Below are 12,887 nucleotides of genomic sequence, written 5' to 3' on the forward strand. Positions count from 1 at the left end.
AAACAATGCTGCTATGAATATCGAAATACAGGTTTTGGGGTGGATATTTATTTATTTATTTATTTTTATTACACCAAGAGATGGCCAGTTTTATTCCAGGCTGCAGCAAGTCTAGCCATGAGTGAATATGAAAGGCAGTTTTGAAGAATTACAGGAATTACTCTTTGTGGTGCCTCCACCTTAGCTCTATAGTTTTCAACATAGGCATTAAGTTTTCCAGCTTTATAAAATGGTTTCACCATCGCCACCCAAATTTGGCTAAATATTCCAGGTACAGATGATGCAAGAATAGTTTGGTGTAAAAACAGCGACTGCCTGCACATCTTCATTTGTGTATTCCTAATCTCAGTATCCGTCACCCCATTAGCAATATTATCCTGACAGCACACAGTTTCTGTAAATCCAGAGGTGTGATGAAGAACAGTGATTGCTGCCTAGAATCATTCAAATTTTCCTGTTGGCCAAATGTCTCAGCAATCAGGCCTCTGTGGGACCATCGGCTGCTGTTTCCCGCTCCTTGGTGACCTCCTCACTGCTCTCTGGCATCACTCCCAGCATGCCCCTGGACATATATTTTAATTTCTCTTGGGTATATACCTAGGAGTGTGTTTAACCTTTTAAGGAAATGCCAAACTGTTTTCCAAAGAAGCCACACCACTTTACATTTCCACAAGCAGTGTATGAAGAGTCCAATTATTCTATATTATTACCTGTTTTATTATAACCATTCTAGAGGCTATAATCTTCTTTGATTATAAATCTATTGATCTTCTTTGGAGAAATATCTGTTCAGATTTTTAGTCCATCTTAATAAAAGTTCTTAAAAGATTGCTTTATATATATATATATACCATGTATACTTTCTTACCTTGTTTCACTCATCAGCCCATTCCAATCTTACTTTCTGCTCCCTACTCTGAAGATATTTGTCAAAGTCACCAACCACCTCTACACTGACAAAATCAATGACTATTCTTCAGTCTTCATCCTTCAGGATAAAACTATGGTTTGTATGTTTGCATGTAATTCCAACTGACCTCCTATTCTAATCTTTATTTTCCCTGTACTGTTTCTTATCTATATTTTTCTGTTTTACAGCATATTTTCTTATGGAATTAACACAGGCCAGTAAGCCAGGACAAGTAGAGTAGGGAAAGTGAGACAGATCACTGAACAAACTGACAGCAATTTACAGCAGATACAGAAGGTCGCCTCCCTAGAAAAAAATGTAGGCCTCAGTTGTATTTCAGCTCCAGACCCAGAGAAGCAGCAAAACCAGGTAGGCAACACAGGACCAGCTGCAATGACTAAGGACCACCCTGACACTGACCAATCAATGAGAACCACCACCCTGAAGGAGCACACTGTCGAATATTCTGTCGAAACCCTCCCCTGAGACCTCCCCTAAGATTCTTACCTGCAAGAGAGAAATAAAAGCCTCAAGACTAAGGACCCAGCGCAGACTGTCCTTCCCAGAAGCACCCCCCCCTTTTCTTTCCCCACAAGCACGCAACCAGGGTAGCAATGGGCAGTGGCAGTTCATCCCAGGAAAACCCCCTGAACCTGTCCTCAAGGCCCCCTTTTCTCTGTCCTCTTAGTGAGCCAAAGTAGACCAACCTAGGCTCATTTCTCCAGCCCTTTCTAGTTTCACTGTCCCAGCTTTAATAAATGTCCTCCAAAATTCACTTGGACTCATGTTGTGAAACTTCTTCTGCACAAAGACAAAAACCTACACACTACTGGCTGTCCCTAGGTTAACCCGCCAAGGGACAGGTCCCCTTTCCAGTAACAGAATGAGACATGTAAACCAACAATCAAAGGGTATATCCAGGGAACTATAGGTAACACAACTGGCTAAAGCAGAGTGAATATAATGGAATCATGGGAAGTGATAAATATTATGACTGAAAAAAAGATTATGACTGAGACTTCAGTGAACATGATTAGTTGGGAGGATCTGTGGGTGGAGTTGGGCTTATGAGAGGAGTTCTTACATTCTATGGCATCAAGAGAACCCTACAGGAAGAACTCTGTTTAAATGAAGCACTACTGTTTTGTTTTGTTTTTACCCCCCACCTTTCAGATAATGAAACATTTTACAGAGCAGTGCCCTATAGCCCACGGTCACTATCAACATGTCCCATTGCTGGGCTCCAAGATTCTTTCTGCATCACCCTCCTAACTCCATCCCCCACCCCCATAGCTCTGTTGTTTTAATTGCCTCTTTTCTTAACTTCCTTTTTCCCCTTTGTAAGTACCTCTCCATCTTGGCACACAGGGCAGGTAGCTTGCCATGTCTGCATGTACTGGGTTGCAATACTTTCTTTTCCTGGATAAATCCTTTCTGGTGAAGAAACACTAGTTGATACTGGTTTTTGTAGTCAATAGGAGGAGGTGGGGAAGATAAGGAAAGGTCTGATAAATAGTGTACTGGGCTAAGGATTTGAACTTTGTTTAGCAGGTAATATATAGCCATTAAAAGTTTTTATACAAAAATGTTTAGGAGCCCTGGGCCGGTTTGGCTCAGCGGTTGGAGCATCGGCCTGCAGACCGGAGAGTCCGGGGTTCGGTTCCCGCTGGGGGCACGAACAACAACAACAACAAAAATGCTTAGGATTAGACTATTGGAATGTTGGAATATTGTTCTGGCAGCAGATATAAAATTACCTGGGGGCAAGAAGTAGGGAGAGAGAAATAGGAGGCAAGGAGATCATGCTAGATGTTTATTATCAAATAAAGATAATCTGTAATGATACCATAAATTAGTATAGTAGTGCAAAAACAGGAAAGGATCAATGGAAACACATTAATATCACTAAACTTTAACCAACTGAGTTAATATTATTACTGATAACAGAACTAATAGCTGTCCCCAGTCAAGAGATGTTAAAACTAAAAGTTCTTTTTAAAAATTTTTTTCCTTTATTGATTTTTAGACAAAGAGGAAGTGAGAGGGAAAGAGAGATAGAAACATAAATTGGCTGCCTCCTGCATGCCCCCAACTGAGCATTGGGCCCACAACTTGGGCATGTGTCCTGACCAGGAATCAAACCGTCAACCTCTTGGTGCACAGGTTGACGCTCAACCACTGAACCACAGTGGCCGGACTAAAACTAAAACTTCTTAGTCTACAGTTCTACTAAGTTTAATTTGATGGAAACTAGATGAAAATGTAGTAAACACAAAATATTTCCCTCTCCTTGTTAGAACTATAAATAATATAGTATTGTTTCTCTCTTTCTTCTCTCCTGAGTAAATACTAAAAATGTCAGGTAACTCAAGCATCTAAAAGAGTAAAGATCTGGCACAGCCCACTAGTGAGTGTTACTCTTATCATCCCCTCCTCCACTGGTTTTCAATATGATCAATATGAAAATAGAAATTTATGCAAAATAGGTTGGGAAAGGCAAATTATCCCTGTCCCTTTTCTTTTTTTTCCAAAGGAAATGATTGTTGATGCTCTGAGGAGTTAAATTATAATAACACATGCCAGGAAGATGATGTCAGGGAAGGCGTGGTTAAGCTCTTTACAAGTCTGAAATTCCTTTAGTCCCCAACATTTCCTCTTTCATTCTCACCTACATTCAAATCTCTATACTGAGGCAACTCTGAAGAAAGTGTTGAGGCCCTAGAACACAGATCTTTTTACTTCAGGCTTTTTAAAAAAATGAACCAAGAATTGAAGGCCATTAAAATAGATTTTTTTTTAATGTACCACGTTATTATTATTATTTTTAATTCTCACCCGAGAATATTTTTTCATCTATCTTCAGACAGAGTAGGAAGGGGAAGAAAGGGAGGAAGGGATGAAGAGAGAGAGAGACAAAGAGACTTTGGCTAGTTGCCTCCCACAGGACCCCCCCCACCACCACCAGGTCTGGGACCTACTGAAACAGAGGTATGGGCCCTTGACCAGAATCGAACCCTTGACTCCACAGGCCAACACTCTAACGGCTGAGCCAAACTGGCCAGGGCTATATATTTTACAGAATCTCTCTTTGAAATCCACATTTTCCCCCTTCTGTGACTTTTTTTTTTTTAATTTCTTTTTTTTTATCCTCACCCGAGGACACCTTTCCATTCTTTGCTCAGATAGAGTGGGAGGGAGAGAGAGGAACGGAGAGAGAGAGAGAAACATCGATGTGAAAGGAACACATCGAGTGGCTGCCACCCGCATGACCGACCAGGGCAGGGGACAAACTGCAACCAAGGTACACGCCCCTAGCGGAAACCGAACCCGGGTCTCTCAGGACCGCAGGCCGACGCTCTAACCGCTGAGCCAAACCGGCCAGGGCTTCTGTGACTATTTTAATTCCAAAGAAAGGAATGGCTATTCAACACATCCTGAGAAAAAAAATCTGCTTTTATTAGGAATTACACATTTGTTGTCTTGATTTGCATTTCCCTAATAATTAGTGGTATTGAACATCTTTCATATGTCTGTTGGCTATCGATATGTCTTCCTTGGAAAACTATCCAGAACCTCTGCCTGTTTTTTATTCAGATTATTTGTTTTTTGTTGTTGTTGAGTTGTATGAGTTCTTCAAACATTTTGGTATTAAGTTCTTATTGGAAGTATCACTTGCAAATATCTTCTCCCCACACACAAAAACATTCTTCCATTTGGATGGTTGCCTTTTTGTTTTTTTGATGGTTTCCTCTGCTGTGTAGAAGCTTTTTTATTCAATGGAGTCCCATTCATTTATTTTTGCTTTTGTTTTCTTTGCCTTTGGAGTCAAATTCCAAAAACACCACTGTAACCAATGTCCAGAAGTTTAGTACCTATGTTTTCTTCTATGTATTTTATTGTTTCAGTTCTCACATTCAAGTCTTTAATCAATTTTGAGTTAATTTTTGTATGTGCTAGAAGACAGTGGTCTAGTTTTATTCTTTTGCATATGGCTGTCCAGTTTTCCCAACACCATTTATTGAAGAGAATTTCCTTTCTCCACTGTATATTCTTGGCTCCTTTATTATAAATTAGTTGCCCATAAACATGTGGGTTTATTTCTGGGCTCTCAATTCTGTTCCATTGGTCTGTGTGTGTTTTTGTTTAAAGCACATATTTTAATCTGTACCTTTCCAGAAATTTTGAGTTTGACTGTTTTCAGTTTTTAATTTTTTTTAATTTTTTATCCTCACCAGAGGACATTTTCCCATTTTTTTTTGTTCAGATAGAGTGGGAGGGGGAGAGAGGAGAGAGAGAGAAAAACATCGACGTGAAAGGTACACATCAAGTGGCTGCCACCCGCATGACCCAACCAGTGCCAGGGACAAACTGCCACTGAGGTACATGCCCTTAGCGGGAACCGAACCCGGGTCTCTCTGGGCCGCAGGTCCACGCTCTAACTGCTGAACCAAACCGGCCAAGGCTGTTTTCAGTTTTTTTAATGTTTTCTTTTTTGTCCTTTTTTTTTTTTTATCCTCACCCGAGGACATTTTTCCATTTTTTGTTCAGATAGAGTGGGAGGGAGAGAGAGGGAGAGAAAAAGAAACATCAACGTGAAAGGGACACATGGAGTGGCTGCCACCCACACAACCAACCAGGGCCGGGGACAAACTGCAACCAAGGTACGCACCCTTAGTGGGAATTGAACCCGGGTCTCTCTGGACTGTAGGCCAACACTCTAACCACTGAGCCAAACCAGCCAGGGCTTAAATGTATTCAACAGGTCCAAGAACTTTATTACATAGACTTGTTCTACTTGAGAAACTGAGTTCTTAATAGAAATGGCAAATAAGCCAACATCAAAATTATAACTTTACCTTGTCATAGAAAAAGTCTAGTAGGGTACATATACCAAACTGCTGCCGTTATTTTCCTTGAGGGGTGAGATTTGGGTAATAAACTTCAGGACATGAAGGAAGGACTTTTAATTTTATATATCTCTTCCTGCTTGTTTTTTTAATCAGCATGTCTTATATTTACTAAAAACTAATAAAACTTATTTTTAAAATTTAACCTTGGGTATAAAAATGCACAAATTACATGAGTAAATCTATTTAAAACACTCTCCCCAAAAGATAAATGTACACATTAAGCCCTATAATTTCAACACAAAAACAAATAGCAATGTTGTAATGCTTTAGTTTAAATATACTCAATAGGCCCTGCTGGTTTGGCTCAGTGGTTAGAGTGTCGGCCTGCGGTCCAGAGAGACCTGGTTTCGGTTCCCACTAAGGGCATGTACCTTGGTTGCAGTTGGTCCCCAGCCCTGGTTGGGTCGTGCAGGTGGCAACCACTCGATATGTCCCTTTCACATTGATGTTTTCCTCTTTCTCTCTCTTCCTCTCTCTCCCTCCCACTCTATCTGAACAAAAATAAACAAACAAACAAACAAACCCAATAGTCACAAACCTACATATACACACAAGGAATCATATATATAGCCACAAAGTGATGTCATCATAACACTGACCTGTAAAACCTCAAAGAATTCTTGACAAATACATTAGGATGTATCTACTCCCCTGCCAATGTTTGTGAATTGCTTTTCAAACCTTACAAGTTATCAAGAAGAGATTAGAAGATGGTTAAATGTTTTTTTATACTACAAGTAGGGAAGGGAGTAGAGAGCTAAGAAAAGAGATTTTAGATAACATCAAATACGTGAAAACTCTAATAGGAAAAAACTAATTCCTGTAATTCATTTTACTTTTTTGTAATGTCTCTGGTTAACTGGAGAGAATTGGAGGGAAAAAATTAGGAAGGAAACTTTCATATAGTACTATGTAAGATTTGAAAAGAATAAAGACAGCCCTGGCCGGTTTGGCTCAGCAGTTAGAGTGTCGGCCTGCGGTCCAGAGAGACCCGGGTTCGGTTCCCACTAAGGGCATGTACCTTGGTTGCAGTTTGTCCCGGCCCTGGTTGGGTCGTGCAGGTGGCAACCACTCGATGTGTCCCTTTCGCATCGATGTTTCTCTCTCTCTCCCACTCTATCTGAACAAAAAATGGAAAAAAAAATGTCCTCGGGTGAGGATAAAAAAATAATAATAATAAAATATAGAAAGAAAGAAAGAAAGAAAGAAAGAAAGAAAGAAAGAAAGAAAGAAAGAAAGAGAGGGAGGGAGGGAGGGAGGGAGGGAGGGAGGGAGGGAGGGAGGGAGGGAGGGAGGGAAGGAAGGAAGATGAACTATCCCTCTATCAAAATCATACATCCATATGTGTGTGCATGTATTATAAATAGCCAACACAGACCCATATTTTTTTAAGTATATAAACAGAATGAATATCATATAAACTAATACCTATAAACTAACACTAAGTGTTTTGGGCCTAAACATTTACCCACAGCCTTGATCACATACTCTGTTTAAAATCTACCTGTAATAGTCTCTTTAGGTATATGAAAAAGCAGCAGGAATCATTCCCCACCCTCTAACACTCCATCAGATATCAAAAGATCTCTAAATGTCTATGATACCTTCTTTTTCTTAAAATTTTTTTTTTCTTTATTGATTTTTTTGGGGGGGAGAGGGAGACAGAGATATAAACATCGATGAAAGAGAACATCAATTGGCCACCTCCTACATGCCCCCCACTGGGGATTTGGCCCACAACCGGGGCTTGTGCCCTGACCGGGAATCGAACTGGCAACCTCTTGGTGCATGGATCAACGCTCAACCACTGAGCCACACCAGCCCAGTTGTGGTATCTTTTTTCTTCAAAGAACAGTTACAACACTGATAGAGGGTATAGGATCTTTCTGTTACAGCATGAAGTTTCTCCTAATCAGCACTGTATGCCCTGAAATGCCAAAAAACTGCCAAGGCAAATGTGGACATGATGTCCACCTCTCTCCAAACTGCCCATGTGCCCAAGCAAAGACAACTCTTTGGCAGTCTCAGGTTAATCCTAAAGACTCCAAGGATTCCTGCTGAGCCTGGATATCAACAGATCTCAAAGCACCAGCTCAGAAGCAAAACCTAAAGAATCACAGACCTTTCTGCCTTAATCCTAAAGTGTGTCTTCTCTTAAGGCTCCTTTCCTTCAGGCTGGGTAGGGTAGGGTCTCTATCTAGTCTAGAAGAGTATGCCCAGTTCTTGATGAAGCTGTTGTGATTTCATCGACTACATTTTGCTACCTGATAATGCTGGTGGAATGGGTAGGAAGGAAGGTGGGTGGAGGAGAATGGAAACAGTTAATCAAAAAGATAAAATAATATTGGAGGGGGATAGGCTAGGGACAGGGTCTGAGATGACCTATTATCCCTGTGGAGATTAGGTATATCAGCAGAAGTCAAACTAACTTCATTTCTCAAAGATAAAAACTTGTTTTTAATTATCCTGCCTTCTCAGGCCTCACATACAAAGACTGTAAATTCCTGGAACTTCAGAACCAGGTAAGAAAAGATGCCATAAAGTGGTAGAAAAGGGAGAGGTGCTGAGATGAGAAAGGAATCCTTTTCCTGTCTTAAGGAGAATGTTATAGCCAAGAGCACTCCCGGATCCCCAGAAAGGAAGTAGCTGAATTCCAAAAAAGCACTTTTCCCTACCTTTTTGTTGTTCTTGTTATAGCCAAAAGTCGAAATCCCAGGTCTGGAAGTCACTGATAGCAACATTTTCTCTTTAATATTAGGGAGCTAAGAAAGAGGAGAGAGAGAGGGACAAGGAGGGAAGAGAGGGGGGAGAGAGAGAAAGAGGGAGAGGGAGAGAGAGAGGGAAAGAGAGAGAGAGAGAGAGAAGGAGGGGAAAGGAGGGAGGGAGAGGGTAAAGTAAGGGGGAGGAGAAAGGGGGAGAAAAGGAGCAAGAGGGAGAGAAATGAGGGGGGTGGGTAAAGAATGAGCTAGGGCTGCTTGTTGACGTCACTGAGAGAAGTTAACCCAGAGTAAGAATGAAGCACTACCACTGGGTCCTAATGCCCAAGATGTTATTTTTAATTTTTTTTTACAGGCTTAATAGTTAAAGCAAAAAGAAAAGTTCTTAGGTCTGTCCTTTTCAACTCCATTCCCTTTCCTCTATGAACAAGTTCTGATTCTCATGAAAAGACAAGGAGAATTATTTTCCCTTAGATACCAGGTATAAGATTTCAAGCTTGATTTTAAAGGGGCCAGTGGTACACTGCCTTGGAGAACAAGTGAAGAAAACCATACTAAGAATATATGAGATTAGTTCAGGATACCCCCATACACACTTTATAGTTACAGTGATCTTAGTACATGAAGGAAAAAAAACAAAACAGGAGAGCTCACCAAAGAATACAGACAAGCAAAACAGAATATGGGAGATAACTAGTTTCATGTCCTTGGACAGTTCTGTTCTTCTGAGGTCGTGCTGATGCCTCTCACTGCTCTTCAGAGTCCCCCAGGTGTGACTTCATACTTTGCAAGGAATTATCAAACTGGACTATGTCATAAAACTTGGTACCTAATGGTTTCTTTTTTTCGCCCTGGCTTTACTGGGATATAATTGCCTCGTGGTTTCTTCAACTATCTTATTTGACTCTCTATCCCACTATTTCCTCATCTTCGAGGTTCATGAAGCTGAAACAACTAGAGTTACTCACCAAACCTGGAATTTATGCCCAAAATGAAGTTCACAGAGTTGAGATGTTTGCTTCAAGTTGTCTCTCAGCTGTAGGGAAAAAAATCACTATTTAAAAAGCATATGTTTCATAAAAAATAAAAATACAAAGTTCTTAGGAAAGAACATAAACTTAGAGTCAAGAATCTAACACAGCTGCAACAACACTCACCTCTAAGTTTCAAAGGAATGTCCTGTAGAAGTAGCCTTAATAAGAAAAGAAACTTGTAGGAAACCAAAAATTTAAGAATGATACCCAGTAACTCCTACCAATACAAGTGGAACAGGGATGTAACATAAAAACCTTCAAAGTCCTTAAGTCCACCTTGCTGCCATCATGGATATTCTCTTAAGACATAAATTAACCCTGTCTGCTTTGCCACAACCATTAAACCCAAACCCTCCCTTAAATGAAGTCCCAATCTCTATTCTAGGTTTCCTGTCACTTTTTTGCTATGATAATAGGACAGACAGTACTAACATTCTGCAGAGTAAATATGCACGTACCACACCCCCAACCTCTAACTTTCATTTCCAATAGGACAGGAAGTGCCTGCTCAGCTCAAGGGACACAGGAAGGGTGGGAACAGCCTCAATGTGGGAATTGCAACAGAGACTGGAAGCACAGCAGCCAATGCAATAAATAAGTTAATAAAGGCATCTCTCAATGATACCATATTTTTTTTAAGTTCCTTTTCTACCCTCAGAAATTCTCTCTCTTTTTTTTATCCTCACCTGAGGACATTTTTGCATTTATCTTCAGATAGAGCAGGAGGGAGAGAGGGAGGAAGAGAGAGAGAGAAACATCAATCTGAGAGAGACACACTGACTGGTCGCCACCCACACGACCCAACCAGGGCCAGAGACAAACTGCAACCGAGGTATGTGCCCTTACCAGGAGCTGAACCCAGGACTCTCTGGTCCGCAGGCCGATGCTCTAACCACTGAGAAAACTGGCCAGGGTGAGATTCTCATTCATTATATTCCAAAGTATTCTTGCTAGTTCGGCCTTTAGTTAATGATTTCTCCTTTAGCCTAATAATATGGTACAAAAAAAAAAAAATCTTAAAAATAAGGCCTGATTTATAATGGGATTTATAATATCAGTCAACCTAACTTAATTGTTTTAAAATTTTAATATTTTCACCCTCGCCAGTTTGGCTCAGCAGTTAGAGCGTTGGCCTGCGGTCCAAAGAGACCCGGGTTTGGTTCCCACTAAGGGCGCGTACCTCCGTTGCAGTTTGTCCCCGGCCCTGGTTGGGTCGTGTGGGTGGCAGCCACTTGATGTGTCTCTTTCACGTCAATGTTTCTCTCTTCTCTCTCCTTCCCACTCTATCTGAACAAAAAATAAAGAAAAAATGTCCTCAGGTGAGGATAAAAAAAAAAATTTAATATTCTCAGTGTGTTGTGTTCTCCTACTACATTCCTTAATGCTCAATGATATCTTAGAACTAAAAACAGTTAAAACCATGAGTTTTAAAGAGTAGACATGAGTTCAAATCCTGACACCACTGTTAGTCACCATTTATGTGACTTTAGGCCAAGTTAGTTAAATCTCTAATACACTCATTTGCAAAATGGACATAATATTCACACTAGTGTTTGGAATAAAATCTAAGTTCTGGTTTAGTCGTCATTCACAAGCCAAGAGATGCAGGGAGAATTACCTCACATGTTCTGAACCTTACTTTCCTCATGTGTAAAACAAAGTAAATAAATAGTATCTACTTCCTAAAATTGTATGCTATGAAATAAGGCAATGCATATACAGGTGACTGGCACTTGGTAAACTCTCAGATGTTAGCTCCATTAAAATTAATTACTCTACTGTCTCCCACTTAGTACCTTCTGGGTATTGTATAACCTAGATCTGGTGATCTGAAGTGAACATTTCCAAAAACTAGTATCTTAGTTACATTCAAAAGATTATATGAGCACCGGTAGCACATTGAAGGGTCTTGGGTTCTATTCCCAGTCAAGCGCACATACCTGGGTTGCAGGTTCAATCCTTCGCATGCTGGAGGCAACCAATCAAAGTGTCTCTTTCACATCGATGTTTCTCTCTCTCTCTCTCCCCCTCACTGCCTTTTGCTCTATCTAAAAATCAATAAAAAAGATTTTATTTTATTTTATTTATTTATTTTTAATCCTCACCCAAGGACATTTTTTCCATATTTTGTTCAGATAAAGTGGGAGGGAGAGCGAGGAAGAGAGAGAGAGAAACATCCATGTAAAAGGGACACATCGAGTGGTTGCACGACCAACCAGGGCCGGGGACAAACTGCAACCAAGGCACGTGCCCTTAGTGGGAACCGAACCCAGGTCTCTCTGGACCACAGGCTGACACTCTAACTGCTGAGCCAAACCGGCCAGGGCTTTATTTTATTTTTGTTAATCCTCATCTGAGGATATTTTTTCATTGATTTTTTTAGAGTGGAAGGGAAGGAGGGAGAGAGAGAGAGAGAGAGAGAAACATCAGTGTGAAAGAGACACATCGATTGGTTGTCTCCCTCATGACCCAGACCTATGTGCTCTTGACTGGGAATCGAACCTGAGACCCTGTGGTCCACAGGCCAACACTCTAATACTCTAAGTAAAATCTTTGTATTGCCCTGGCTGGTTTGGCTCAGCGGTTAGAACATCGGCTCGCAGACCAGCAAGTCTCAGGTTCAGTTCCGGTCAAGGGCACATACTTTGGTTGCGTTCTGGTCCCTGGCCCTGGTTGGAGTCATATGGGAGGCAACCAATTGATATGTCTTTCTCACATTGATGTTTCTCTCTCTCTCTTCCCCTCCCTCCCACTCCGTCTGAAAATAAATGGGAAAATATCCTTGGGTGAGGATTAAAAAAAAAGTAAATTATGTCAAAGAGCACCAACAAGGCTAAAAACTATATTCTTTATTCTGGTAAGTGTATTTCTAAAGAAAATTATAGAATTTTGTGGAAGTGCTAGAGAAGGCAGTAGAGTTCTATGGTTAGATTCAGGAAGTATATGAGAGGAAGGAGAATCCTATTTCTTCTAGTTTGTTTACTTTGCCCTGCCCTCAGCTTTGCCCATTACAATGCCTCTCAAATTCTTGGTTCTTATGGGTCTAACACCAAAGAGTTGTCTTGAGGTGAAAAAGTAAAATAAGGGTTATTTGGAACTTTTCTAGGAAAGAGACATGTGTCCCTCTGATTTAATACAGACTGGTTCGTAATTTCTCCAGGAAAAAAAACAAACAATAAGTATCTCAGGTAAAGGAGTTGGCTAGACCAACCCTGATCTGTATGTTGAAAGATGCTTGCATGCCACTATTGGCCCCTCTGCATCAGGGTGGAAAACTCAAAAGAATGTATTACCTGAAGATGTGCTACACCCTAGA

General features: G+C 40.7%; 1 protein-coding gene across 5 annotated transcripts in view; it reads right to left on the minus strand.

Annotated features, from left to right (window-relative positions):
• Positions 1 to 9,549, minus strand: part of RBMS2 (RNA binding motif single stranded interacting protein 2) — a 67,280-nt gene extending 57,731 nt beyond the window's left edge. For 4 of the 5 annotated variants that reach the window (XM_036252703.1, XM_036252704.1, XM_036252702.1 and 1 more), the window contains exon 1: positions 8,496 to 8,602. In XM_036252703.1, the coding sequence (XP_036108596.1) occupies positions 8,496 to 8,561 (66 nt within the window). In that variant the 5' untranslated portion in view covers positions 8,562 to 8,602. Of the gene's footprint in view, positions 1 to 8,495; positions 8,603 to 9,505 lie in introns of those variants that run through there. The other variant, XM_036252706.1, reaches the window with a different exon arrangement.
• Positions 9,550 to 12,887: the final 3,338 nt, after the last annotated feature.

Source organism: Molossus molossus, unplaced genomic scaffold (assembly GCF_014108415.1).
Source record: "Molossus molossus isolate mMolMol1 unplaced genomic scaffold, mMolMol1.p scaffold_m16_p_10, whole genome shotgun sequence".
NCBI classification, from domain to species: domain Eukaryota; kingdom Metazoa; phylum Chordata; class Mammalia; order Chiroptera; family Molossidae; genus Molossus; species Molossus molossus.